Source organism: Epinephelus lanceolatus, chromosome 3, assembly GCF_041903045.1.
Source record: "Epinephelus lanceolatus isolate andai-2023 chromosome 3, ASM4190304v1, whole genome shotgun sequence".
Taxonomy (NCBI): domain Eukaryota; kingdom Metazoa; phylum Chordata; class Actinopteri; order Perciformes; family Serranidae; genus Epinephelus; species Epinephelus lanceolatus.
The window spans coordinates 26,271,551-26,297,124 of NC_135736.1; the positions used below are offsets into that span (position 1 = coordinate 26,271,551).

The window sequence follows — 25,574 nt, forward strand, 5'->3', positions numbered from 1 at the left end:
CGCCACTCGTGTCGGAAGCCGGAATTTCACCAAGGCTGGGCTTTGTAGTTTTACTTTGAAACGAGCGGCGTTGTTACACATATAAAATGTCACTTTAAAAAACTACAACTCCCGTATTCACTGAGAAATCACAACATGGCTGCCTCCTCTGTTGCAGCAAGTGAGCTGCTTCATAATATGAGTAAACAGATATTAATATTATATCCAAAGACTTCGCGTGTATTAATCAGACGGATAAGCACATCAAGCTCGCGATGCGACAGGCAACCGAAGCTAAAAGCGAAAAGGTAAGTGAGGCTGTTAATGGCGAAATACTCTGTGTTACAGTGCCCCTGACCTGCCTCTATACTAACCTGTAGTAACAGAAGTAACGTTAAACGACAAGGTGTCCTAAAACAGTGGAGAATATAAAGGAGAGGACGTTTCCTCTGCCGAGTCGAATATTTTGGGGTTTAATCTGTGGCCACCCGCTAATTACCGAAGAAACATAAGCTGTGTTTAAATGGTCATCCATTTTTTTTCCTAGTATGTCAGGTTAAGTTGTAGCTATGGAATGCCATTTAAGTCAATATTCAATTAATAAATGCAAGAATAAATAAATAAAAATAAAGTAAATAAATATGGCTATGAAATAAATCCTGAAATAAAGAATCAAGTGTATCTATCTATCTATCTATCTATTTTTTTATTTTATTATTTATTTATTTATTTGTTTTCGATTTTCAAGGGCCTTTGTCATTTATCTTTTTATTTTGACCCTAGAGGGCAACTAGTTGTACAGCAAGTCAAAAACATACGTAATAAAAGACATGAGAGCACACGTAACAAATACTCAACAAGGGGGCGAGGAGAGGGGAACCAGTGATCTCAAGCAAGAGTGGTTATAAACAATATCCATCAATATCAACATGAACAACATCATCATCATCACCATCACTCATTACATGATCATAACAAGAGTAACAACCAGCCACAAGAGTAGCCTCAGTACTAAGTGTGACTCTAAACCCTGGCATTTAAAAGAGAAACGGCAGTAGGAATGAAGAAGTGCTTGTATCTGTCACCAAGAGCCGAGAGCCAGAAGGCAAAAACTGGAACTCGGAGAATAAGGGGTGGGAGCTGTCAGAAAGGATGGCTTTAGCCTTCCTTACTATGTGTTTATGAAACAGGACAGATTACGTACTCTGCTGAACTCCCAAGATCTTGCTACTCATTTTCACAATGCCACTTAGTGCATTTTTGGACATGATGTTGAGATTCCCAAACCAGCAGAGAAGAGAGAAGGTCAAGACAGACTCAATATAAGATCTGATAGGATTGTAAGAGACTTATCAATGTGAAACGTAGACAGTTTCCTGAGGCAAGAAGGATATTGCTGGCCATTTTTCCACAATGCCCGAGTGTGGCAGTGAGGCACTAATATTATATAACTCCACATTTCTTAATTTCAGGTGACTTATATGTCGTATGCCACATTTATTTTCCAGTTGTTTTTGTTTCCATCTGTTATATTCTCATGACTAAGGCATGGTAATCTCACAGATTCAGACCAAAGCAACAGCACTGAATCACAATCTCTTTTTCCTCACTCCAGCTGTCTCTCTGAGAGACAGCAGTAGCCTCTGTGGGTGGTGGATGTGAAAGGAGGGTGGGAATGGGGGCAGGGCAAAATATGTGCTTCTTTATTTGTAATCTGTAAAGTGTTCTGTGACAATGCAGTTTTGTAAACGATATTATAAAAATAAATGTTTACTGACTGATTGATGTTAGATTAAAGAGAAAATTCCTCAACAAACTTTTGAATGGTATAATAAGAGCTATGCCGCTCGCTTTCTTGCACTTTGAAAAGTTCCAATCCAGAGAAAGCTTAAGAGCAAGAGCATCAGCATAACCTGGTGTTGCTGGCAGAGGAGCCATGTCTACGATTACTCTGAGCAACATGCGTGGAAATAATTGTGAATATTATATATTTGAATATTTTTCTCGCTTTACCTCTGATGGTCTGAATAAGAAGTACAGTCTCTGTGAGGGTCTGAAAAGTCACTAAATGCTGCAAGAAAGTCACCAAGTTGGCAACACAGCTGGAGTGTGGAGTAAGAGATGGGATTCAGTGCTGTTCTGGTGGTGTTGCTTTGGTCTGAACTTGTAAGGTAAGGCCTTGTTCATTTGAATATAACCAATGAAAAAAAAAGTGGGAAATAAATGTGGATTTATGAAATAAAAGTCTCCTAACAACCAAAAATACTCCTGTTTTTTCTTTCATAAATTTGTAGTGTCTAAACCCAACCTCTGGGCTGGACAAAGTGGGCCCCCAGTATCCCCAAAAGCCCAAGATTCATTACTTGGTATGACTGTGTAACTTAAGATAAAAGAGAAGCACAATATAAACTGACATGGTAAGGACCAGATACTGTCTTAAAAAGAGTCCCATGGTCCAAATCTGCATTTAACACTGTCGTACTGCTTTAATGACTAATTTTCCCATAATAAATTGTGTTTAACCAGATAATCACACACCAAACGAGGAGCCATCTGTTATTCCAGCAAGGAAATATTGTACACAGAGAGAGGGGGAGGAACAGCTACTTTGTTCCATAGGGAGCTAGGTTAATCTGACCATGCTTAAGGTGACCACACTCTGTTGTCTTCTGCAGTGCTTAATTCCAAATTAAATTTTAGGGCTAACCTCAACCAGTCATCTCTGTAATACCTGATCACTTAAAACTAAATTGAGCCTGAAGCCCAACCAAGGAGGGCAGTGCTACAGGACGCATTCATTGAAGGAGTAACAGACTTTTACAATATTGCCACATCCCAATCATACTGCATAGTAGCTGCATACATTATGTACTCTATCTAATGTTTTTGTACTCGGCCCTTTTATACTGATGGAGAATGATACAAGTGTGCCATAAGATGTCAAGTAAACTGGGATTTTACAGTGTCACAGTACCCACAGAGAAAGCAAAATGTCTTTTTAAAGATTTCATACTTCTACCAATGGCAAATCCCTTGTTTCAGTCGTGAGTAGTATCTCAGACTTCTTTTTGCATTGCATTATGGGACAGTAGTGTATATCAAAAACAGACTCAAAAATCAAGTGGTTCTTTAGTATGTGTACTGACCTTTTTTTTTACATACTTAAGTCACTTTTCCAGTTTTAACACACTACATACTCATAACCTGCTTAGAACTTGTGTGCAGTAGGGGCGTCGGTGGCTTAGTGGATAGAGCAGGCGCCCCATGTACAAGGCTGTTGCCACAGGACCCCCTTGCACTCTGAGCTTTCCTATCAATTAAAGGCAAAAATGCCAAAAAAAACAATATTAAAAAAAAAAGAACTTGTCTGCAGTAGAGAATTAACCCTTTAAAACCTGAGCAAATTGGCACAGTTTCTTTCAAAATCATGGGAAAACGACAATGAACAACGAAGGAAAAAATGATCCAAAAAATTGCAAGGAATTAGTAAAAAGAGAAAATTAAAAATAAGAAAATTAGTAAAATAAAATAAAGAAAGAAAGAAACAAGCAAATTATTCGGAAAATGTGCTTAAATTTTATTTAAAAATTCTGTGACATAATTTTAAAATGTAATGAAAATAATTCTAAGTATAGTTTTTCCCTAGCTTTTATTCTTTTTTCCCATTTTTTAAAAAAATAATTTTCTGAATCTATCAATCTTTTGCAATTTGTGGGACATTTCTTACCAAGTTGCTCACTGCCTTTTTCCCCATATTTCCCTCTCTCTCCCAGTGCTGCCCAGCAGCTGGTTGGAGTGGTGGGTTTGGAGGTCCATGCCCAGATTAACTCAAACACCAAGCTGTTTTCCGGCTCACCGGCTCGCTTCTCGGCACCTCCGAACTCCCTGGTGTCACACTTTGATGCATCTTTACCAGGCACATTACCCGTAAGTGTTGTTTAGCTGAACTCAGAAAAAGATAACATGTTGTTTTGTGAACGCTGTCTTGTCAGGTCATCAGGTAATGTCCCTGTGTGTCCTCAGGTCCTGAATAAACGATGTGTCGAAGCAGCAGTGATGACAGGACTGGCTTTGGACTGCACGATAAACAAGAAGTCACTGTTTGACAGGAAACACTATTTCTACGCTGACCTCCCTGTGAGTTTTCCTGCTCCCTGTCCTCCATTATTGCTTTCTGTGCAACATCTTGGTTTTAATCGATGGGCACACAGACATTAGCGGGAGGTACTCTATCTGACACACAGCAGTGTGAAGACTCTAGTCCTGTTTATCATGCTGCATCATTGCTTTTGCTTTGTTATAAGTTGTCCTCATCTGCCTCCAGCGTCTCCATCACAGCCTCTCCTGCTGAACTCTCCCGGCCGTGAGCTCTAATTTAAATAGTGAGCAAGTCTTGCTGAAGCAGCAAAAATATTATTTGCCACACGTACAGACAAATGACACAGAAAGCTGTTAAAGGAAAATGACCAGTGTTTTTTCACTCACAAGCTCATTTCCTTCAGTGCACTTCTATTTTTACATTATCCACAGGCCATTTCCCTCTTCATGCCAGTGCTGATAATTTGAGGATAGCTTTCTTTGATTCACGCAGTCGGTATCATTATTGGAGTTGTTAAAAACTCCAGGTAGTGTTGTCTAGGGCAACAATTCTGGGTGAAGTACGTTTGATTATGAACTGAAAATTAAATAGTTAATTAACAGGAAGATATTTGTAAGCTTAAGATGACTCACATCTTCAGTAGTTCCACATAATGGACTTCATTTAGATACCAGCCTCTTACTTAGAGTCGGAGCTGTTGTTTCCTAATGATAACTCTCTCGTTCTTAATTGAAACTCCTCATATAGTTACCATTTAGTACACTCCTTTAAAGCAGTATTAATTGAGACATTTATTTATTTATTAAGGCCGCTTGAAGGGACGTAGAACAAACATTGATACAGTATATTATTCACATAGAGCTGATGTGGTGAATTGGTCAACATTCACCCTTATTTCAGCTCTATTTTTGTATCCACCAACTCCTGAAGGAAATATCTGGCACTTTAAGTAGGCGCTAACTTTGTTTATCAAATGTTTGGTGCTGGGCATTGAGCATGCAATGGGTTTTCAGAGCTTTTTAACTGGAAATATTTGCCTGCTGTGCCTGGAAATGATGGAGATGAGAGCAGGGAGAGTGAACCAGAATGATAAAGATGCAGATCATAAAGCCAAAACAATTAAGTGAAAGATGCTAAAATGCTCCATCGAGCTGAGAGGAACTGCAGAGTCGGGTTATATTTTGCTGTGTTTTTTATCACTAAGAGTGACACCTTTCACACATGTGCAGCTTTAAAGCAGCTGTAATGAGTATTTTTATAATAACAGTGTTTTGAATAATAATATGACAAAGTGAAAGGGGTCGCTTGGAGTGATGAACATACAGATACAGTAATTACCACCCAAATCATCAGCTGCCTTTATAATGAGTTTCAGCTCCTTGTTTGACTTTTAAGCACCGACTTTACAGGTTTTTTAATTATTTGATAAAATTATTTTATTATTCATTTATTTATTTAGCCTTTATTTAACCAGAAAGACCTCTTGAGACTCAAGAGTGTCCTGACCAAGACAGACAACAACATAAAGTTAACACAAAGTGAGATTACTACAAAGAAAAGCCAAAAAGTATGTTAATATATACTAGAAATGAACCATAAAACACAAAAAAAGGGCAACTACACATGATTATAAAGACCAGCTAGATAGCAAGCAAGATATACTGTGACACTGGCATATAGCACCTTTTAAAACAATAATAATAATAATAATAATAATAACAGTAATAATAATTATAAAAATCATAAAATGACATCAAGAAAAAAACATACCAAAGTAAATGATAATTAAAAAAAGAGGGCAAAACCTCAATAAAAAAAAAATAATAATAAAGAAATGAATAGATAAATAATGAAATATCAATACAATTAACAAGCAGACAAGCAACTCAGACAGCCTTATTTCCTCAGGCAGGTCTTTCCAGAGCCTTGGGGCTCTAAATGCAAAAGCTCTGTTGATTTAGTCTTCAGCCTGGACTCTGGAACAGACAGAATACCTCTGGCTAAGGATCTCAAACTATGCAAAGGTTCATAAGGGACTGAAAGGTCTGAAATATAATCTGGAGCCAGGCCATAAATAACTTTAATGGTAAAATCAATCCTAAAACAAACATGGAGTCAATGTAAAAAGGCTAAAAGATGTGTGATGTAATCGTACCTCTTGGTTCGGGTTAGTCTAGCAGCTAAGTTTTGTACAACCTGTAGTTGTTTCAGAGTTTTTTCATTAAGACCAGAGGAGTTCAGTCGGGAACACTTAAGTCAAAGAAAACTTTATTTCCATTTGCAGTATTATATTTGGCGGTATGGCTCTGTTCTGGGGCCCCTCTGCCTTTCCTTGGGCCTACACAGAAAGTCTCTTCTACGCGCCTAAGTGGAATCTCTCTGCTCTTCCATGTGCAATTGTGGAAAGCCTGAGGCAGAGAGAGCAAACCTCCCTGCCCTTCCATGCGCCTACATATAAAGCCTAAGGTAGGAAGAGCAGCAGCAAAGACCCCCGGGAACAGAACAGAGCAGCAGCAATGACAAACAGAAATGACACTGATAAGTCAGACACAACATTAAAAGGAGGAGCTGGGGTGGAGGCAGGTTGCAAAGCAGCTTGCAGAGGAAGCAGCAACAGTAGGCAGAGCGGTTTAAAGAGGGCGCCCTGAAGGAGATTTGCCAATTGGTTGCATAGAGTGGAACCATGTGATCTATCAGCTGACTCCCTTCCATCAATCAGCTGCTCCACCAGTTAATTGGGCTGTTTGGGATCAGCTGATGTAGCTGGGATGTGAGCTGAGCTTGGCATCGTGTCCTGCCTGAACTAATACTATGCTCAATTTTTGGTTCACTCTCACCACTCTTAGAGCATCTTTTTGGCTGCAGCAGGCAGCTGTTTTCAGTAAAACAGCTCTTAAAACCCACTACACATTACCTGTTCAGCACCAGTTAGCAGACAGACACAGTTGGCGACTAGCTGGTGAACATAGTGGAGCATTCAGCAGTTTAAGAACCACATATTTCCCTCAGGGACTGGTAGAGACTGAAATTAGAGGTAACAGAGAGTGACAACTGTATGGAAACAGGACTCCAAATGAAGACAAATGTTGCTCCATAACTGCTGGATCTGTAAAGAAGCAAGTGTTTGCTCACAAATTCACCGCATCAGCTGTAAAGGTGATGATACATCAGTGTTTCCGCTGCCCCCAAGTGGCCAAAAAATGATTAACCGCAGCTTTAAATTCGTCTTATTACAGTGTCACATTTACTGCTCTTTCAGGTAGAACAGCCGTGTTTGCAGTGGTAGAGATATTCCTGTAAAACTCTTTAACACTGATATTTCCATTTAACAGTCTCTCCCAACTGATGTTCGCTTTGCTCTCTGTAATGGAATGCTTGCATGGCAAGGTTTCTCTACCCCTTAGAGCCCAGGGGTAATTTTACTGCCATTATGAGTGACATTTCAAGGCTTAGACGGAAAAGACAAAATGTCATGGGAACTCTGCGGTGACTTGCCCTACAGAGACCTTTTCTAATAAATCCAGAAATTCTCAGTAGAAAGGTGTTGAAGAATTTTGCATTTTGAGTGTTCAAAGTCAGGCTTTTCCTGGTAGGATATTATGCTAACACAGCTTTGGGCAAAGTAATGAGGAGCGTAATTATGGACCGAAGAACTTGAGAGACAGATTTCCTTTAGTAGTATTTCATAGAAATGGCCCCAAAGAAATGGATTAAAATGAGAGTACCCTCATGAAGTAGCAAGCAATACACTGAATATGAGCTGCTATTTTTATAGTACTATTTTCATTATTGTATTGCACTGGAATAAATGATCTCTGTCTTTGATATTCCTGATTAGTTTCTTCTTCTGATTAGATCTTGATAGACAGAGTTTCCTCCCCTTGTTTATATCTCACAGACTTAACTGGTTATCACACAGTTGCAGCAGTACATATTTTAATCACAGTGGTAGGGATACATTATCTCCCCAGAAAGTCCATGTATCTTCAAATTCCAGCAAAATCCCCTCCAGAAGCGCAGGGATTACTGTTGGGTTCCTCTCGCTCTTTTGTGTGTTTGCCCAAGATTGCATCACCTCCATTGGAGTAATTCTCAACAGTTGACACACACACACACACACACACACACAGCAGGGACGATAATACCCGATTACAATTTTTATTTTTCCCCGAGATTCCCCAAACAACTCATGCCGGCAAGTCGAGCGTGAACCTCTGTTTGTGTTTTAGCTTCGCTGTGTGCACTGTGCACAATGCCCCGCTGTTGCCTTGTTTATAATTATTTAGTTTGCATTAGTCCCCTCAGTTGTGCGAAAAGAGTGAATCAGCTGGATAAACTGGCATCAGAGCGGTTTTAATTATGCAGATGATAAGGAATTTTTCACATTCGACCTAAAGTTTGAGTGTAATCAATGCCCGTAAAACCAGACCAGTAGCAGGATCGAGGGAGAAATTATCCCGCCCTTGAAAAATACATTTGTAAATTGCGTTGTACATTATTGATATGTTCCACTAGAAATCCCTGATTGCTTTTTGTAAAACACCACAGTTGCTCATTAAATGATTAATGCTGCTGTCTGACCAGCATTCCCTTCCTCAATGGGAATGGCAGGCAAGGCACATATATAAAGTTTTTAACAGCCTTTTAATAACATGCCTCAGCAGCTCCACACTAACCTACCAGCAAAAGCAAATAATTGCAATTTCCTTGAGATATTAAGTTTGCAAATAAACAAACATGGCCTGGCTGTCGAAGCTTTGACATGTGTTTAATGAGAGCTATGAATGTCTTTGTGGCCCCCCGAGGTATAGCCGAGGAAAACATCAGTGTGCAGGCGCGAGGAATGATACGGCCGACTAAGTCTTGTTTGTTTAGTGACTTCGAAATTAGTCAGAGAATGACTCAGCATGGAAATGAGTTTAGCTTTGTGTGTGTGTGTGTGTGTGTGTGTGTCCACTGCTGAATGTACAGTGTGTGAGCAGGCGTGCATCTGTAACTTAGGATGTACAAAAGGGCGAGGAGTCACAGGGAGTGTTCGGAGCATCCCTGCTCATTAGGGCCTACGGAGTAACTTAATGTGGCTACCAGGATCTTATTAGCAACAGATGTGCCTCACCTCATCATTATGTGGCAATAACAGTTGATTTATTATGCAGGAAATGCAAATAGATGCTGTCTAATGTACAGAATGGCATGCTCGTGCGTCATCCAGCAGCAGACACGACTATTTCACCGGCTGAGACAAAACTCATGAAAAGATTAAGTAAGAAACAGGGGATTTCTGATAAGCTGCAACAGTATTCGCAAAGAATCCAGCAGATTTAAAGATTGAATCCACCACGAAGAACAGGAATTGAAAAAGAAAATCCCCCCCAATAGTCTGTGTTTTGCTCTCCTCTCCTCTGTTTCAACAGGAGGAGGTGTGGAGGTGATTGATTGTGTCGATCAGGCACGTTGTACAGAGAGCCGGTGACTAACAGCCCCCCAATCTCTTCTCCCACGTCCTCACTCTCTTTAGCATAAGTATGATTAATGTGTAGTTCCTGTGATGTGGTTGCCATAGTAACGCTGGGAATTAATACTTGGGGCAGCAGATTCTTTTAGGAATAGAGGAGCAGATGAAATATTTATTCTTGTGCTTTTTCTGAGTAGGAACCTTGAGTGAGATGGCAGCACTCCCGCTGCATTATAATGACGGCTCAGCCAATCAGCCGGCGATGTGTTTAATTGATGCTGCCTGCGTCACCTTTTCATTGACCCATGACCCTGACTTCACTGAAAATAGAGGGATTTGTATGAAAGACTCCAGAAAATTGATGTGTTTTCTTTTGATAAAGCAAACCAATCACCACAATAAATGTTGGCAGTGTATGTGTCTGCAAAAGATTATTATATTGCAGACACATTTAAATGTAACATTTTTTAACGTTTCAACAACACTGTGATTAACATGTAGTAAGATTTAGGCACAAAAACCACCCAGTTGTTGTTGGGAAAAGATCCTGTTTTTTTTAAAAGATATTTTTTGGGGCTTTTTAGCCTTTAATGGACAGGACAGACAAGCGTGAAAGGGGGAGAGAGAGGGAGTGACATGCAGCAAAGGGCCACAGGCTGGAGTCGAACCCGGGCCGCTGCGGCAACAGCCTTGAACATGGGGCACCTGCTCTACCACTAAGCCACCGGCGCCCCAGGGAAAAGATCCTCTTTTTGCCGAAATACGAGCTTCTGGGGGCACAATCCAGGCTGAAAAGGCATTGATGTCTTAGTAAATAACTTCTTTTTTCCAAAGCACTTTCCCTGATGGAAACACAGCGATGGGAGGCTGAAAAATATCCATGTTTGGTGATAAAAAGCTGCCGAAAATGCAGCAATGACTCTCTAAAAAACAGCCTGTTTTATCACCTCAGCCTCTTAAAGACGAATGTTGATATGATACATATAAAATGTACAAATTTAATGTATAAGTGGTTTGCAGAAACGTACAAGTCTGCTGTAAAACTGCACCTAATTAAGGTAACAAAAAAAGTTTGTCTTGAGTGCATTGGTACAATAGTCAAACAAGGAAGGATGGCAGAGGAGATACCTGCAGACAGATTTAGACAGAGACAGAGACACACCTGGTAGGAATCTGCCTGTGTCTATATCTGTTTCTTGAAGCACTCATATCAGTAGCAAAGATGATAGCCAAGGACTGAAATATTTGCTGCTGTTTTTATTATCTATCTATTTTATTTATCTTTGAGGACCCTTTTTGTGTACAGATGTCTTAAATAAGTTGTCTATTTTTGCATTAATCTCAGCCTGTGGATCTTTTTGTGGCTTTCTAGCCCAGTTACATTGGTGTGCAGATATCTCCTCTGCCATCCAGACAGGTAAAGGCCAACATTTTCTTTTGGTGACTGGGCTGGATAACTGATACCTTGGTTACATGGAATGTTTGAGTAATGACTGGACAATGAACAGAATAAGCGAAAAGTTTGAAGTTTCATTTATAATATTGACATTCAAATTCAAAATCAAAATTCGAATGCTGCTCAGCTTTATTTATTTATTTATTTATCTGCGTGTCTATTCAGTCTGTTTAAACCCTGCATTTATGCACTGCTGCAGATTAAGATTAAGCTACACTTATTTTATTAGTATAATACTATTCATAGATTTCACTGATGACTGCGTAGGATTGTTTCCTTTCTTGTGTGATCCAAAAAATTCCAGTAACTTCACAGCATTCAAAAGTCAAATTTTATTGAAAAAAGAAAAATTCATGATGATTCTGATGATTGAAAAGTGAATCAAAGTGAACCAGGATGATATCAGTTAGCAAAAGACTGTGGTATTCTATGAATGACATTAAACCATGATATTTTACCATTATTCCTGCCTGGTGTGTTAGTTAGAATTTCTAATTACTCGTACTGCTACTACTGCCCATTATTACACAGCCTTACTGTTCAGACTTTTAGCAGTCTAAATTTTTATCTAAATTCCAGGCTGGATACCAAATCACCCAGCAACGGCGGCCCATCGCAGTAGATGGCACGCTGACTTACAGTCTCCTTGGAGGTAAAAAGAGGAGCCAGGTGATGAGGAAAACCGTCAGCATTAAACAGATCCAGCTGGAGCAGGACAGCGGCAAGAGTCTCCATGATGACCTCCGCAGCCAGACACTCATAGACCTCAACAGAGCAGGTAGCACCAGAGAGTTAGTCTTTGCCCTATTTATCCAAACTGTGTGCATCATCTGTGTAGCCAAAGCCTGATTTAGCTTATTTCTCAGTTCTATATCCTGTTATTGTTGTCCAAATCTATTATAGCAACTTCAGAGCCACAGAAAATGCTTTTTTAAAAGTGAAACTATATATTTGTGTCTGTTTTTAAAACGGGAACAAATGGACATAGGTCAGAGTGCCACAGTCAGTGAAAAAGTTGGAAAAGTTTTGAGAGACTTTCTAATGCATTGTTGGCTTTAATCTTTTTTTAATGAAATTTTTTTGACAGTAAGATTAATATTTTAAAACAACCCCCTTCTCCTATAACCCCTGGAAGACAAAAATGTCAGACAGACATTATCCTATAGATTTAAATTGCTCAACAAAGCGGAGACTGTCGAGGTTTGTTACAGAGCTCCATGGGATGGATACCTCAGAGATGTAAAACACAGCTGCCTTCACATGTGTCAGGTGTAGGTCTAATGGAGCTGGTGATGGAGCCAGACATGAGCTGTGGAGAGGAGGCTGCTGCAGCTGTCAGGGAGCTTCAGCTCATCCTGCAAGCCCTGGGCACCTGTCAAGGCAACATGTCTGGTATGGAAATCACTCTCTGTCTCCGTCTCTCTGCCGTCCTCTCTCTCTCTCAGCTAAACCCCTAAACCTTAACTTCTTTTCCACTCAGTGTGCATGTTGCCTGTCTTTCTCCACAGAGGGCCAGCTTAGAGTAGACGCCAATGTGTCCGTCCACAAACCGGGTGAGCCCCTGGGCATCAGGACAGAGGTGAAGAACATCAACAGCATCCGGTACCTGGCCAGGGCTATAGGTAGGTTACAAACTAAAAGGAAGGATGGCAGAATATCTTAAGAGTGCAAGGTGTATTTAGGGAGCCTCATTGAACACTGTTCCATCTGAATGGGTCTCAACCGGCTGCATGATTGCTCACACACACTGTGAAAGTAAAGACCTTTTTGTGAGTTGACATTTTCACGCTGTATCACCCAGAAAGAATGACTGAGAGTATGTGTGTGTGTAATTATTACTGTATGTGTGTGCTGCAAGTCAAACTGGTAGTAAAAGGGAAGAAAAGCTCAGTGGTGGAATGTAACTAAGTACATTTACTCAAGCACTGCACTTAAAGGAGGAGTTTAACATTGTGTGAATGCACTTATTTGCTTTCTCACTGAGGAAACAGCCAGCCTGGCTCTTTTGTTTGTTAACAACTGAACAAAATCCACCGACCAGCACCTCTGGAGCTCAGTAATTAGTCCTCTGTATCTTGTTTGTTAAGTCTATACAATATCAAAGTGTGAAGACAACCCTCTTGATGTGAGGCGACAGTGCTAACCACTGGAACATCGTGCCGCCTTTTTATTTCGCTACTTAACAGATATGATTTGCTGTTATAGATTAAAGGAGGCATTAGTGGGTGCCTTCAGAAATACTCGGAGTGCTGGAGCACACTTTGGCGCAAGTTGGACCGTTGGTAAATTCATAGTGCTGTTCAAATGTACCGTTCGGTTATTCAGAACACCACTCTCTTGGTGCAGAAGAGTGTACTCTGGGCACACTGTCTGGGGAGACGGAGCAGCAGAGTGCCAAGCAGAGTGAATGTGTGATTGAGTTAACCATTCGTTAGTTAATGTAGAAAAAGAGCACTTTCTTTGTTTGAACAACAGTGCTCTCGTTTTATTGTAGAGAATCAGACTGGATGAACACCCAGTATTTGCCTGATATCACACAGAATTGTCAGCTGGTTATACTCTGCTACCATCTTCAGTCTGACATTGCATCCATCACTAGGGTCCAACGTATCTGTCTGAATCTAACCTTATTTTTAGTCCACACTGATGCATAGTCATTCCCACATACTTGTTTTACTGGGGGTTTTAAGAGTGCAGCAGAGTGAAGTAAAACAAACTACAATGCGGGGCGATATTGAGAAGACATGTCAATTGAGAACAGCCCTGAAAGCAGCATCTATCTTGTCTATAGCGCTCACCATTGGTACAGTACTTTATTGGTTCTGGCGCGCCACTTGACAACACTTGACGACAACTTGACAACAACATTAGTCCCGCTGTTGCGCTGATTGACAAAACATGTCCCTCTGCGGCGCTTATTGGTCATTTTTTATTTAAACAGAGAGCCCGCTGCGTCATGTCGCAATGCCAGACGAATCAGTCAACTCAAATTTGGGGAAGTGGGTTGATTCAAAGGTCTGGACTCCTGCAACAACAGTATGAAAAATATTTTAAATTAGCTCCTACGTGACCAATAACAACAGTAAAATGCTGTGTCCACATTAATGCATCAGTATGAATAATCCAGTGATATAATATCTATTATTATAACATTCTCAGTGTCCATATTTGTTTTTACACTTAAGGTAGATTTTACAAATTCTAGTTTTACATACTGAGGCTAAAGCAGTGGTTCTTAAACTGGGGGACGGGCCTCTGGGGGGCATAGAGCCGCTGCAGGTGGGGCGTGGCTGACCAGGGGAAAAATATATGAAACAGAGTTGAATGAATATGATGTGTTGGGAAAATAAACAAACAAGAGCTTGCTGATGCTGTCATGCTGTGCTATATTTCACTAAAAATCAACATGGATCCCGCTTCTCCAATTATTGTTAATGACTGATAAAAATATTATGTAGCAGGGGGAGCAAGATCTTTTTTCGGCTTCTGAAGGGGAGCATGACCAAAAAAGTTTGAGAAACAGTGCACTAAAGTAATATTTTCATTTTTGTTGCAGTGGAGTGTTGTCACAGTGTGTTATTTCTCCTTTTACATTAGTAAATGATGAAAATACTTGCTCGAACAAACAGAAACCAACCGTGTTTCTGTCCTGTTTGACAAAAATGTCATATTTTTATTGCTGTCATACTTAAAAATAGAATTTGTTGTTGGAGTGAAAACAAGATAGCTGATTTTATGAAGAGACATTAAGACAGGAAGCATAGTTAACACTGACAGTAACTTGTGAAGCAGAAGTTTCGGACTGACAACCAGTCACAAACAATTAGCGGTGTGATAGCAGCGTGTGATGCTGATTTGGCTTCTCGCAGCTGCTGACTTAAAAAAAGCATAGATTTTATGTCGACTCCAACTTCACCGACTGTTGATTGAGCTCCAATTAAAACAGCTGACAAAGAGCCGCAGCCAGAAAATTTTAGCATTTTTACGTGCAGGTTTTTAAGCGTGGTTTGACATGCCGTGGCGCTGTGCTCAAATTATTTATCACCGCAGTTGTATCACATTTACTCTGCTGCTGAATTGGTATTTAAAAGTCATGGAGAAAAACATCGTTTATCACAGTTATAATGTGGCAGCAGTCAGAGACCCGAGGAGTGCCAGTGTATCAGAGCAGATGTTTGGCATTTACCGCAAAATTACATTTGTGTGTTCTGGTCTTATTGAATAAACTGTCTGTATTTGTGGTCATGTTCTGCCTTTACATCACCAGACTATGAGATCCAGAGACAGATCGGAGTCCTGCAGAGAGGGGGGACGGTGCAGAACGAGACCCGGGCGTATGATTCCAAATCAGGGTAAGAAGATGACAGAGCAGGGGCCGTGATGCCAGGCTTGAGCCAGCTCAGCACCCTGTGACTGGGATCTCTGCCTGGTTCATTAGTCCCGAGCTTTGCTGAGGAGGAACCATCATGGTAATCATGATGAATAGAGTCATTTGGATGCCGCTGTCATCCTGTGTTATCTGTGAGCTATGTGCTACTCACTGGCTTATGAGCTCACAGAATGAGCCAGCGCACACACAGCTGAGGCCTTGCGTGTCGGAGGTACAGGGTGGTGCGTGTTAAATAGAGTGTGTGATGGCCTGTGATTGGCTGTTTCTTCTGTTTCCTGTGAAGGTGGCTACAGATTTGACTACACTGGTTTGGAGATAGCAACGCTGACTGGAAGGCGTTACAACATTTTTTACCATCATGACATTTTACCAGGGTGTGAGGTGTAAAAAACTGTATAAGCTGCTGCTGACGATAGAATTCATTGTAGTGTGTATCGCACTGTCTACACTTGGGCGATATGTGACAATTTTTCAACCAGCCGCTGTCAGCCTAAAAACCAGCACTTGCCAATATATTTGTGAAGGTGCCATTGCCCCCTCCCCCAAAATACAACAAAATAAAAAACACAAAACCCATCTTGAAACATAAAATATGATTTTTGTCTCATGGCAGAGACGAGGTTAGAACAGAACTAGGAAATACCTGGCGTTTGTTGGAGAGTTTTCTTGGCAGCTTTGTGTCTCTCACACTCTGCAGGATTCCACTGCTTTAATTTCCATCCTGCTGAGTTTGAAAAACTTTTTGCATAAAATACACCAAGTCTGGTATGTATTGCCTTGAACTGGTATCAGCTACACTGCGAAATTAAGGTTGAATAGCCAGTCTATTGAATTTGCACAGTCAAATTCACAGACAGTGGATCTTCTGCTCTGAGCATCCCGGCCAAAAACAAAATATGAGTGTTGTTGGTTCCACTGTGCTGAGCTGTGTGACATCAATGCAAGAGGAGTTAGGTAACTTATTTCTAAAATATAGATGTTACCAATTATTATTTTACAATCCAATGTCTTGGCATTTTAAGACAATACCAAATAAAACCTTATTTTTAGATGAATGAATTCAAGACGTTTTAGTAATCTGTGGGAAGTTTTACAAGCTGTACCGCACGTGTTTATGAATGAAACATGTTAATCAATTATGATGTCTGCCTCATTTTTCTTCCAGGGAGACCATTCCTATGAGGGAAAAAGAGGGTCTTCAGGACTACAGGTGAGTGTGAGTCTGTGGGCTCTCTGCTAATCTGTGCTCGTTCTTTGTCCCGGGAGGTTGTGTTTATTGACGTGGAGTTATGATATCAAAAGATGATCTTGTCCCCAGCGGGGTCTGAAAGAGGATAAGGGCCTTTAAGTGGCAGCTAGAGGGAGAGAAATAAACAAGGTGTGGACCTCAGTCATGTGTACGTGTGTGAGTTGAGGAGGGGGAATGATAGATGGACAAGTTTACAGCTGATGCAGTCACATGATTAGGGGAGCAAGTGAAATGTGACAAGTGTGGTGTCAAGAGGACTATTAGTATCTAAACAAAAGTCAACCTCCTCTTCTCAAAGCTTATCTGTAGTGCTGATAAAGCACCCCCCCCCTTTCTTTTTTTGTCCCCCCCTTGTCCTCCCTTCAGGTTTATGCCAGAGCCCAACCTGCCCCCTCTGATTGTGTATGAGGATAACGCATCGCTGCCCACTGGCATTGATGCGTGCCAGGCGGTGGTGGTGCAGAAGATAAGGGAAGGGCTGCCGGAGCTGCCCAGTGTCAAAAGAGATAGGCTGGTGCAAATGTACGGCATCCTGCCCGAGCACAGCTTCACTCTGGTGGTGAGTTTATAAGTGGGTGAAAGCAACCGGTGAGAGAGGAGTTGATTCCCTCACTAAATCTGTTTCCTGCATCTTTCTTTTAATTGCCATCTGATCGAGTCCAAGCAGAGTCAGCTTGGATGCAGTTCTGCTTGGCAGCTGCGTACCGCCGGACTCTGCTGGACTCTGCTGGACTGCCTTGATCCTAATTAGATAATATTATATATGAAGTGATGAAAGCATTTTTCACGGTGCTTTGTTGCAGAATGAGGACGGGCTGATGGAGTACTTCGAGGCGGTGTTGAAGGTGACCAAGAAGGAGCCGAGAAAGGTGATTGGCTGGGTGACAAACGAGCTGGTGGGTCACCTGAAACAGCAAGACATGAGTGTGAGCCACAGGTGAGACGCTTGCACACATCCCTTCATGTAGCTTTTACAGTATTCACATAATGCTTAATGTTCGTCTTGCAGGTTTGACTTTTTTTTTGCCAACTTGGCTCATGAGTGCAGAGCTGTTGTGCTGCCAGTGCTCAGGTCTCAGGTCCAGCACAGGACCCCTCTGAGCCTCTTGTGTTTGGCTCGCCCACTTTGTACCTTTTGCATGCTGTATCTGAAATGTTAGTCATTTAGAGCTGTGGCAAAAGAAGGAATGAAACCTGTATGTAAAGGCACACATGCCAGCTTTACTGCAGCTGCTTTTAACTTGAGAGTCAGGAGATTATGAGTTACTTTTCTCTGAATATACATAAAGTTTCGCTTTGTGAACAGCTTTCAATCCGAAGGCCTCCTCTGATAAATAAAACATCCTTCAAAAAAAAAAGGTGACACCTTTCACTTGACGGGGTCCCTGGCTTAGGGGTTAAGAAGCTGACCATGAACCACGACCAAGTTCATGTCCAGCCGGCGACCCGTCTCTCTCATCTCCCCCTCTCCAAAGGCCTGTCATCTCCTCTATGTCTGTAATGATGGCATAAAAATGTCTGTCAGGCTTCTCTTTATTTTAAGGAGTCTCAAGCCACTGCGTCAAGGGTTTAACTCATGTGGAAAACTGTGATTTCATGTCAAAATTAATTGTCACCTCAAAGTGATTTAGTATCTCCAGTGTCACAAGTTCAGCTCCATATTCTTTGACTCATGATTAAACTAAAGTCTGAGACACTTGAAGGAACCGAGCATTTATAGCAGATGGTTATACAGACAGATTTGGCACACAAAGAATACCTCAAGCTCTTGAAAAATCCCAGTAGCAAAGCCCTAATCCCCTCTTGATAAACACATACATGAGCATTAGATCTCAGTTAAATCAATAACACCAAAAACTCAGCACATAAGGGGGAGTTTGGGGCGGTGGAGAGAAATCTGGCAGCAAATTGAGTTGGCATGAGTGAAGTTGCAGTCAGACCAAAATTTGCCAGACAAAATTTACTCACGTGGAGTGGCCAAAAGCAGGAGGGATAGGAAATAGCATGGGTAGGGTTGTTAACATGAACTGCACGAGCCAGGCTAACATCAGCAGTGTGCAAAGTTGTAAATGATATCGCACTTACTGTCATCTATCCCAGCTGACACTGGGCGAGAGGCGGGGTACCCTGGACAGGTCACCAGACTATCGCAGGGCTGACACACCTACGGGCAATTTAGAGTCACCAATTAACCTGACACGGGGAGAACATGTAAACTCCACACAGAGGGGCTCCCACACCCTGGGTTAGAAAATATGTTGCCAAGTAAAATACATGACAAACTTTGGACCTTCAAACACATCAAGAACCCCTACCTCAATCTGATGACATGTTCAGGTAAATGGGATGATTAGTAAGGTAAAATTGGACAGTCGTGTTTGTTTGTTTTTTAAATTATTAAATCCATTTATCAGTTCAGTCATTAACTCATTAAATCATTAATGCAACCAAACTTTTCACTAAAGAAGATTGACAACTTGTCTGCCACCCTCTGATGCCTGTTTCCTTGGTGCCTGACATGGACCCACTGCATCATCTTTAATATATTTTAAGTGTACTAAACACTAAAATGTCTGTAATTTGAGAGGATGGCACAATGTAGTGCAAGTCATGATTTTATGGCACCTGGTATCCTAAAAACATGTTGGTTTCACTTCAGAAAAATGTCCCATTTTAGCTAAATTTTTCATCCCATTTTACCTGAATGCATTAAGCACTCACTCAAAAACCCTTTCCCATACAAAGTAAACTCTATTGTGAAAATATTTTGATTAACACTCAAACAAATAATAAAATACAACACCCTACAACCACAACAACATTTGTTGGTATACCCGTCTTGTTGTAGCTGCAGCACTCATTACCGAAAGACAATCAACATGCCACATAGCTGAGCTTACAAATTCTGAGACCAGTGGTTTTAAAAATCTTTGCTCTGCCCATCCTTGTCACCTCAGACCAATCAGAATTATTTACAATGCAGGGGTGTTGGTGGATTAGTGGATAGAGCAGGCGCCCCATGTACATGGCTGTTGCCGTAGCGGCCTGGGTTTCGACTCCACCTGTGGCCATTTGCTGCATGTCATTCTCTCTCTCTTTCTCCCACGCTGTCACGCTTAGCTGTTCTGTCAATTGCCCCCAAAAAATCTTAAAAAATAATTATAATTATTATTATTAACAATGCAATAACGTGTTTGATGATTGGCTGACAATATTTAAAGAGCCCTACATGTAAAACCTTATTTGTCCCATTTTACCCGATGTCCAAATTACATGACTTCACCCTGTGCTTTATATCTAGTGATGACTCTGCCAGTTAATAAAGTTTGTTCAATGATTAAATGGTTAAACTTTTTAAATGCACAGCAGTCGCAGCTGGCATCATACTGAATAAAAAAACAGTGGTCCCAGTCCTATTGATATTCAATTTAGTAAGCAAGGAAAAATAATAAGTGGCTATCTACTGAACTGAGCGAAAGCAAACAGTGCAGAGCAACAAGAATCATAATAACAAACTCACTTCAGTTGTAAAAAAAATCAATCTAATTTTGGGGTTGCTTCTCTTGACGCACTTTACACAAACCTTCAGTTCTTTGCTCAACAGGAGACGCCACTAAAATCAAGTTATTGAACTATTTTCCCTCTATTCCCCAATTATTAAAGCACAATTAGCCCCAGATTGTGTTGAGTAGTGCTCAGAAAAATGTTTTTGCAGTCAAGCTACAACGTCTGCACAATGACAGCACATCAGGTTCAGTTTGATAAAATAATTCTGTTCTGTCTTTGAACCATTCTACAATGTACTCCTCTGGTTCGGTTTGATTGGCATCAAGGATTATTAGATTCTTAGTGTTCACAAATGCTGATTAGACCGCAGAATGCTATACAGCAATAACGTGTGAGGTCATAAATCATCCGATATTCCCTCATTCTTTGTGTCTGTCGATGAGAAAACCCCTGCGACAGTCTGAAAGCACGTCAGAGAATAACCTGCTTTGACAAATCCAATTACATTAGTGAAATCATTACTTTTTGGAAGAAGGTGTTGTTTTGATCTCTCCCTGCTGAAGGCCTGTTAGCTGGAACATGTTTGATTTTGTAAATGCTGCAAACACTCTCGAAATTGAATAAAATCTTTTCTGATATTTTGATACAATGAGAAGTTGCCATGGTACCTTTCACACTTGCCAATCTAGCCACTGTCTATGAAAAAAAGCACACTAGTTGTCTCCCACTGTTTTTGTTTATGGCATACGGAGACGCTGAATATCAGAGACTCATTTCAACACGTTTCATTTTACCAATTTTCTTAAAATGGCAGTTGAATAGTGACGGCAGCTAACAGGAAAATGAGGGTGGTCGGATGCATCTGTGCTGTGTTTGTGAAGCTCTGACTGTCACCCTCCAGATCACGACTTTAGAAACTTCACTTCAGCTCGTTGAAACTGTAATGAATATTTTTCCCTGTTGTTCAGCTCAGAGCAATTTTGTTCCATGATCATTTGTCAGAATAAAAAACTCAGAGTCATTACAGAGCAAATGAAATTGAAACGAGTAATGGGTTGACGTCAGCGCAGATGCTGTGAGCTTTACTTTATCTACTATTCCCAGACTGTTGTGAAGCGTTTGTGTGTGAGTAAACCACAAAGTAGCTGGTGTTTATTTATGCATGATGCTGCATTTGCTTTGCTTGAAAGGAGGAGAGTTAAAGAAAAACAAAGAGTGGCCGGCAGGACTGTCAAAAGCTGCAGGCGGGGGAAGAAACAGAAACTCAGCTACACACAGCAACCAGCATTTTGGGTATAAAGAAAAAGGTTGCAAAGAGTTTTGATGAGGATGCATGTATCCCCCTGTATGTCCACGTGATGACTGTTTATCAAATCTGTTGATGCTGGCTCTCCTGTATGAATGTGTCCAAACCTGCTTTTCTCCCCTGTGGCTCCATGCCCTTGAGTAGGATAGAGGAAAAAAAGAAATTGGGAAGCATATTGGTCAGGCAGGCAGAGAGGTGAAACTCACCAGACGTGTCATGTCATTAAGAGCTTGTTCAGGTGCTCTGACCAGCTGAGACAAGTCAGTCTACCAAGGTTTCCCCTCACTAATGTTGCTGGCAGCTGCCTATGAGGAAATCTCACTGTGGCTGATTTGTGGCAGGTTGATGACAGCATAGGACAGAAGTGGAAAAGATCTCACCAGACCTGTTAATGCCTTGTTAAAATGTGAAAACAAGTGTAGTGCTAATTGTGTGTAACTGTAACTGTGTATTACTTTTGGCTCACTATTTCAACTGTTTATTCCATAGACTAAAAGGAAATAATGGAGGTAGCTACCGTGGTGTCACCCACTGGTTTGTGGACTCTCGTTTTGGAGCCTCAAGTTTGGCATTTTGGCCATTGTCATCTAATTTTTTTGGAGCCAGAAGTGACCATATTCGGGTGGAGGAGTGAGGGGTGGATCTGATGAAGAGGAAGCTAGAGGAAGCTGAGGTCACTATCGCAAACAGCCTGTCACTCAAAGCAGCCTGCCCTTAATTATGCGTATTTTATACTTGAATAAAATGTAACTAACCAGATGAGTTATATAAAAATTCACCCCTGCACAGATGTCGTGAACAGGGAAATTAGCCAGAGAGAAGGCATTTTAACATGGGGGTCTATGGGGATTGACTCACTCTTGGAGCCAGCCTCAAGTGGCCATTAAAAGAACTGCAGTTTTTGACACTTCCGCATTGGCTTAATTTTTCAGACCAAAGGTTGCCGCTTGGTTTCATTCATTAGTTTTGGCTAACTATTTCAACTGTATATTCATTGCTTGTGTAAGATTAGTTAACTTTTTCAATTGTTTATGTAATACTTTTAGCTATTTCAAACCTTAATCAATTTTAGTTAAGTAATTCAACCGTTAATTCCATTGACTCAAAAAATAATGGATATAGCTACCATGACATCACCTGTTGGTTTGTGGACTCCCGTTTTGAACCTGTGGGTTTGGCATTTTGACCATAGTCATCTTAGTTTTTTGGAACCAGAGGTCACCATATTTGGACAAGAGGCTGGTGCTGTGGAGGAGTGAGTGGATCTGACTTAAAAGGTCACTATCAGCAGACAGCCTGTCACTCAAAGCAGCCTGCCCTATGTGTAACTTTTGATTAAAATGTTAATAAAATGTAAACAGGTGGGTTATATAAAAATTCACCCCCTGTACAGTTGTCATAAACAGAGAAATCAGCCATAGAGACCAAAACTGTTTTTTGCATCAGGCTGTAAACATGTTTATTTCTGCTGTGAATGTGGGGGTCTGTGAGGATTGACTCACTCTTTGAGCCAGCCTCTAGCGGCCGTTTAAAGAACTGCAGTTTTTGACACTTCCCTTTTGGCTTAATTTTTTAGCCCCAGAGGTTGCCATTTGGTTTATTCATTACTTTTAGCTACTGTGTGTAGAGAACGTAAAGGTACATTTCCCATGTGGAATGCAAATTTGCATTCCTAATAATAATGAAGGCATGACTGCCCGCAGTCTGTCTCTGATTGGCTTACCCTGATATTCCTACCCCAACCTTGACCAATCTCACTCTTCTTGCCCTTAACCTAGCCAACTTGATCAACAAAGGCAACGAGTACTAGTCAGGGAGAGTGGGGCAGGTCATGCCTTCACTGTCCTGGAAAATGCAAATTTGGGTGTGGGACAGGGGTGCTATTCTGTGAGGTACACACCCAAAGTGTGTGCAAACAGTGTGTGGTCAACTTAACATTCTCTATTCATTACTTACGGCAATCTTATTTCAACAGTTTATTTATAATTTAGCAAACTATTTCAACCATTTTATTAATTTGCTAATTGATAATACTATTTTGCTGTTTGCTTTACTCCTTAACACAAAATGTGTATATATTTAATCAAATTATAATTCCTGGTTTAGTTAATTAGTTGCAGCTGCAGAAGTAGCCTTGGTTGGGAATGAGCGTCCTATTTGACACACAAACACTGTGCCTAACCAAGTTGTGTGTGTAAAGATGGATACTTTTCATCTATTTTTCCACTGTGTCTCGGCCGTGTTTGGACGAGGGTTAGCTGAGATGGACTGTCTGGTGTGCAGTGCACAGAATGAAACTCTGTCTGCACTTAATATATTCTAACAGGCTCCTTGATTCTGTTTGTCTGGTAGCCTGGGGAATAAACAAGAAGACATACAAAAGACAAACACATTATAGTCAAATCACAAATGTTGATAGACTCATTTGTCCTCTCAGTCTCACACTCCCACTCTTTCTCTCTCCTTCTCCCCAACCTTTTCTATCACTAATTCTTCAGTGCATGTATTAAACTGTAATTAAATTACCCCTTCATTTGATTTCAGCCCAATCTCTCCTTCTGCCCTGGCTGAGCTGCTGGAACTCCAGGAAACAGGACACATCTCCTCTACGGTTGCCAAGCAGGTCAGTCAGCTGCACAGACCATGCAATTACCCCCTTCTATCTGTCACTCTACACACGCACACACACACTCACACACACACACCAGCTAGTGTTTGTTTGTGTTTTCACCTTTGTTTTCCTGGTTTCTCCACCACTCTCAGGTGTTCCAGGAGATGTGGAGGTCATCGGGCAAGACGGCGCCACAGATAATCCAGGAGAAGGACTTGGGCCTTGTTAGTGACACCGCACAGCTGCAGAGCATCTGCCAGAAGGTGGTGGACTCGCACCCTGATGAGGTGAGGGCTCACATGCAGGGTCTCACTTATATATTGATTTGTTTTTTGTTTCTTCCATGTTTGAGGTTGTGTTTGTGCCTCTCTGTAGGTTCACGCCATCAGAAATGGAAACAAGAAAGTTCTCAACAAGCTCATAGGCCTTGTTCAGAAAGAGACCAAAGGCAGAGCTGACCCAGTTCTGGTGAGGGCAATTTTAGAAGAGAAGACCTCATGAGGGCCGGACTGATCTGCAAGACTCAGCCACAGCATGAAACTGGTGACAGTCAAGTTGAAAATTAAGCTACCATCCTTAATTTCAGCATTTTTGTAAATACTGAACATTCATTATCTTCTGTATTTATCTGTTTAAAATAAAGCTTTTCAGATTAATACTCTCTGTGGCAGTGTATTGTATCATTATTCGGTTAAATAGATAGAAGATACAGTAAATATGTTTTCCCATACTGACCGGGTGATGAAATTTGATGTCACCTATAAAGTGGAAAAAGTAAAATCTGCAAAAAAATAAAAAAATGAAGCGCCTTGATGAATACTTGAAAACTCATTCAGTGTTTTAAGATGTTTATAATGTTAGGAAATAAAAATTTCAAGATCAATTCCCCGAAACAGGCCTGCTTAAAATCCAACACAACACTTTCAGTATAACTTTGTGTACCAGTAGCCGCTGCCATATTGGCAATCATGGTCATTTGTGAGGCCTGACAGTCACACAGGAAGATGATCCATCTGCTGATATGACACAACAGCAACAGCAACCCTGTCTGTCTTAGACATCCAGGCAGGAGAGCGATCAATGAGCTCCCTCTTGTGGTCGAATCACATCATCTACCTCATAATACCGTCAGTAATATGGTGCATAAAACATGCATTCTCTCTGGTATTGGCATCTTCATCTTAATAGCATCAATCCTTCCTTTCTTAAACTCCTTGCCTCTAATGGTTTGTAAACTCAGCGCAGTTTACTTAAAGGTAGTAATTTAAGAGAAGTCTTATTTTGAAACTAAATATCCAGTATTTTTGCACCAAATCCAACTTGGAGAAAATAAAAATCATGTCAAAACATTTGCATGATTTGAATAAAAAGGAATAATGTGGCAAAAAGACATTTACCTTGTGCACTAATGAACAGGCTAAAAGGCTCTCCATCAGTTTAGCTCATCTCTGCAGCTCTACACACAGTCATTGCATGTGAATGGAGAATATAAGCTCATGTGTTTACCCAAGAACAAGAGCTA

General features: G+C 40.9%; 1 protein-coding gene across 1 annotated transcript; it reads left to right on the forward strand.

Annotated features, from left to right (window-relative positions):
• Positions 1–112: 112 nt before the first annotated feature.
• Positions 113–24,713, forward strand: gatb (glutamyl-tRNA(Gln) amidotransferase, subunit B). The gene is made up of 13 exons (XM_033625218.2): positions 113–287; positions 3,753–3,906; positions 4,003–4,116; positions 11,569–11,767; positions 12,259–12,381; positions 12,498–12,611; positions 15,257–15,341; positions 16,545–16,589; positions 16,995–17,187; positions 17,432–17,565; positions 23,986–24,064; positions 24,205–24,339; positions 24,428–24,713. The coding sequence occupies exons 1-13, from the start codon at positions 136–138 to the stop codon at positions 24,551–24,553; spliced, it is 1,653 nt and encodes a 550-aa protein (XP_033481109.2). The 5' UTR covers positions 113–135; the 3' UTR covers positions 24,554–24,713.
• The last annotated feature ends 861 nt before the right edge of the window (positions 24,714–25,574 follow it).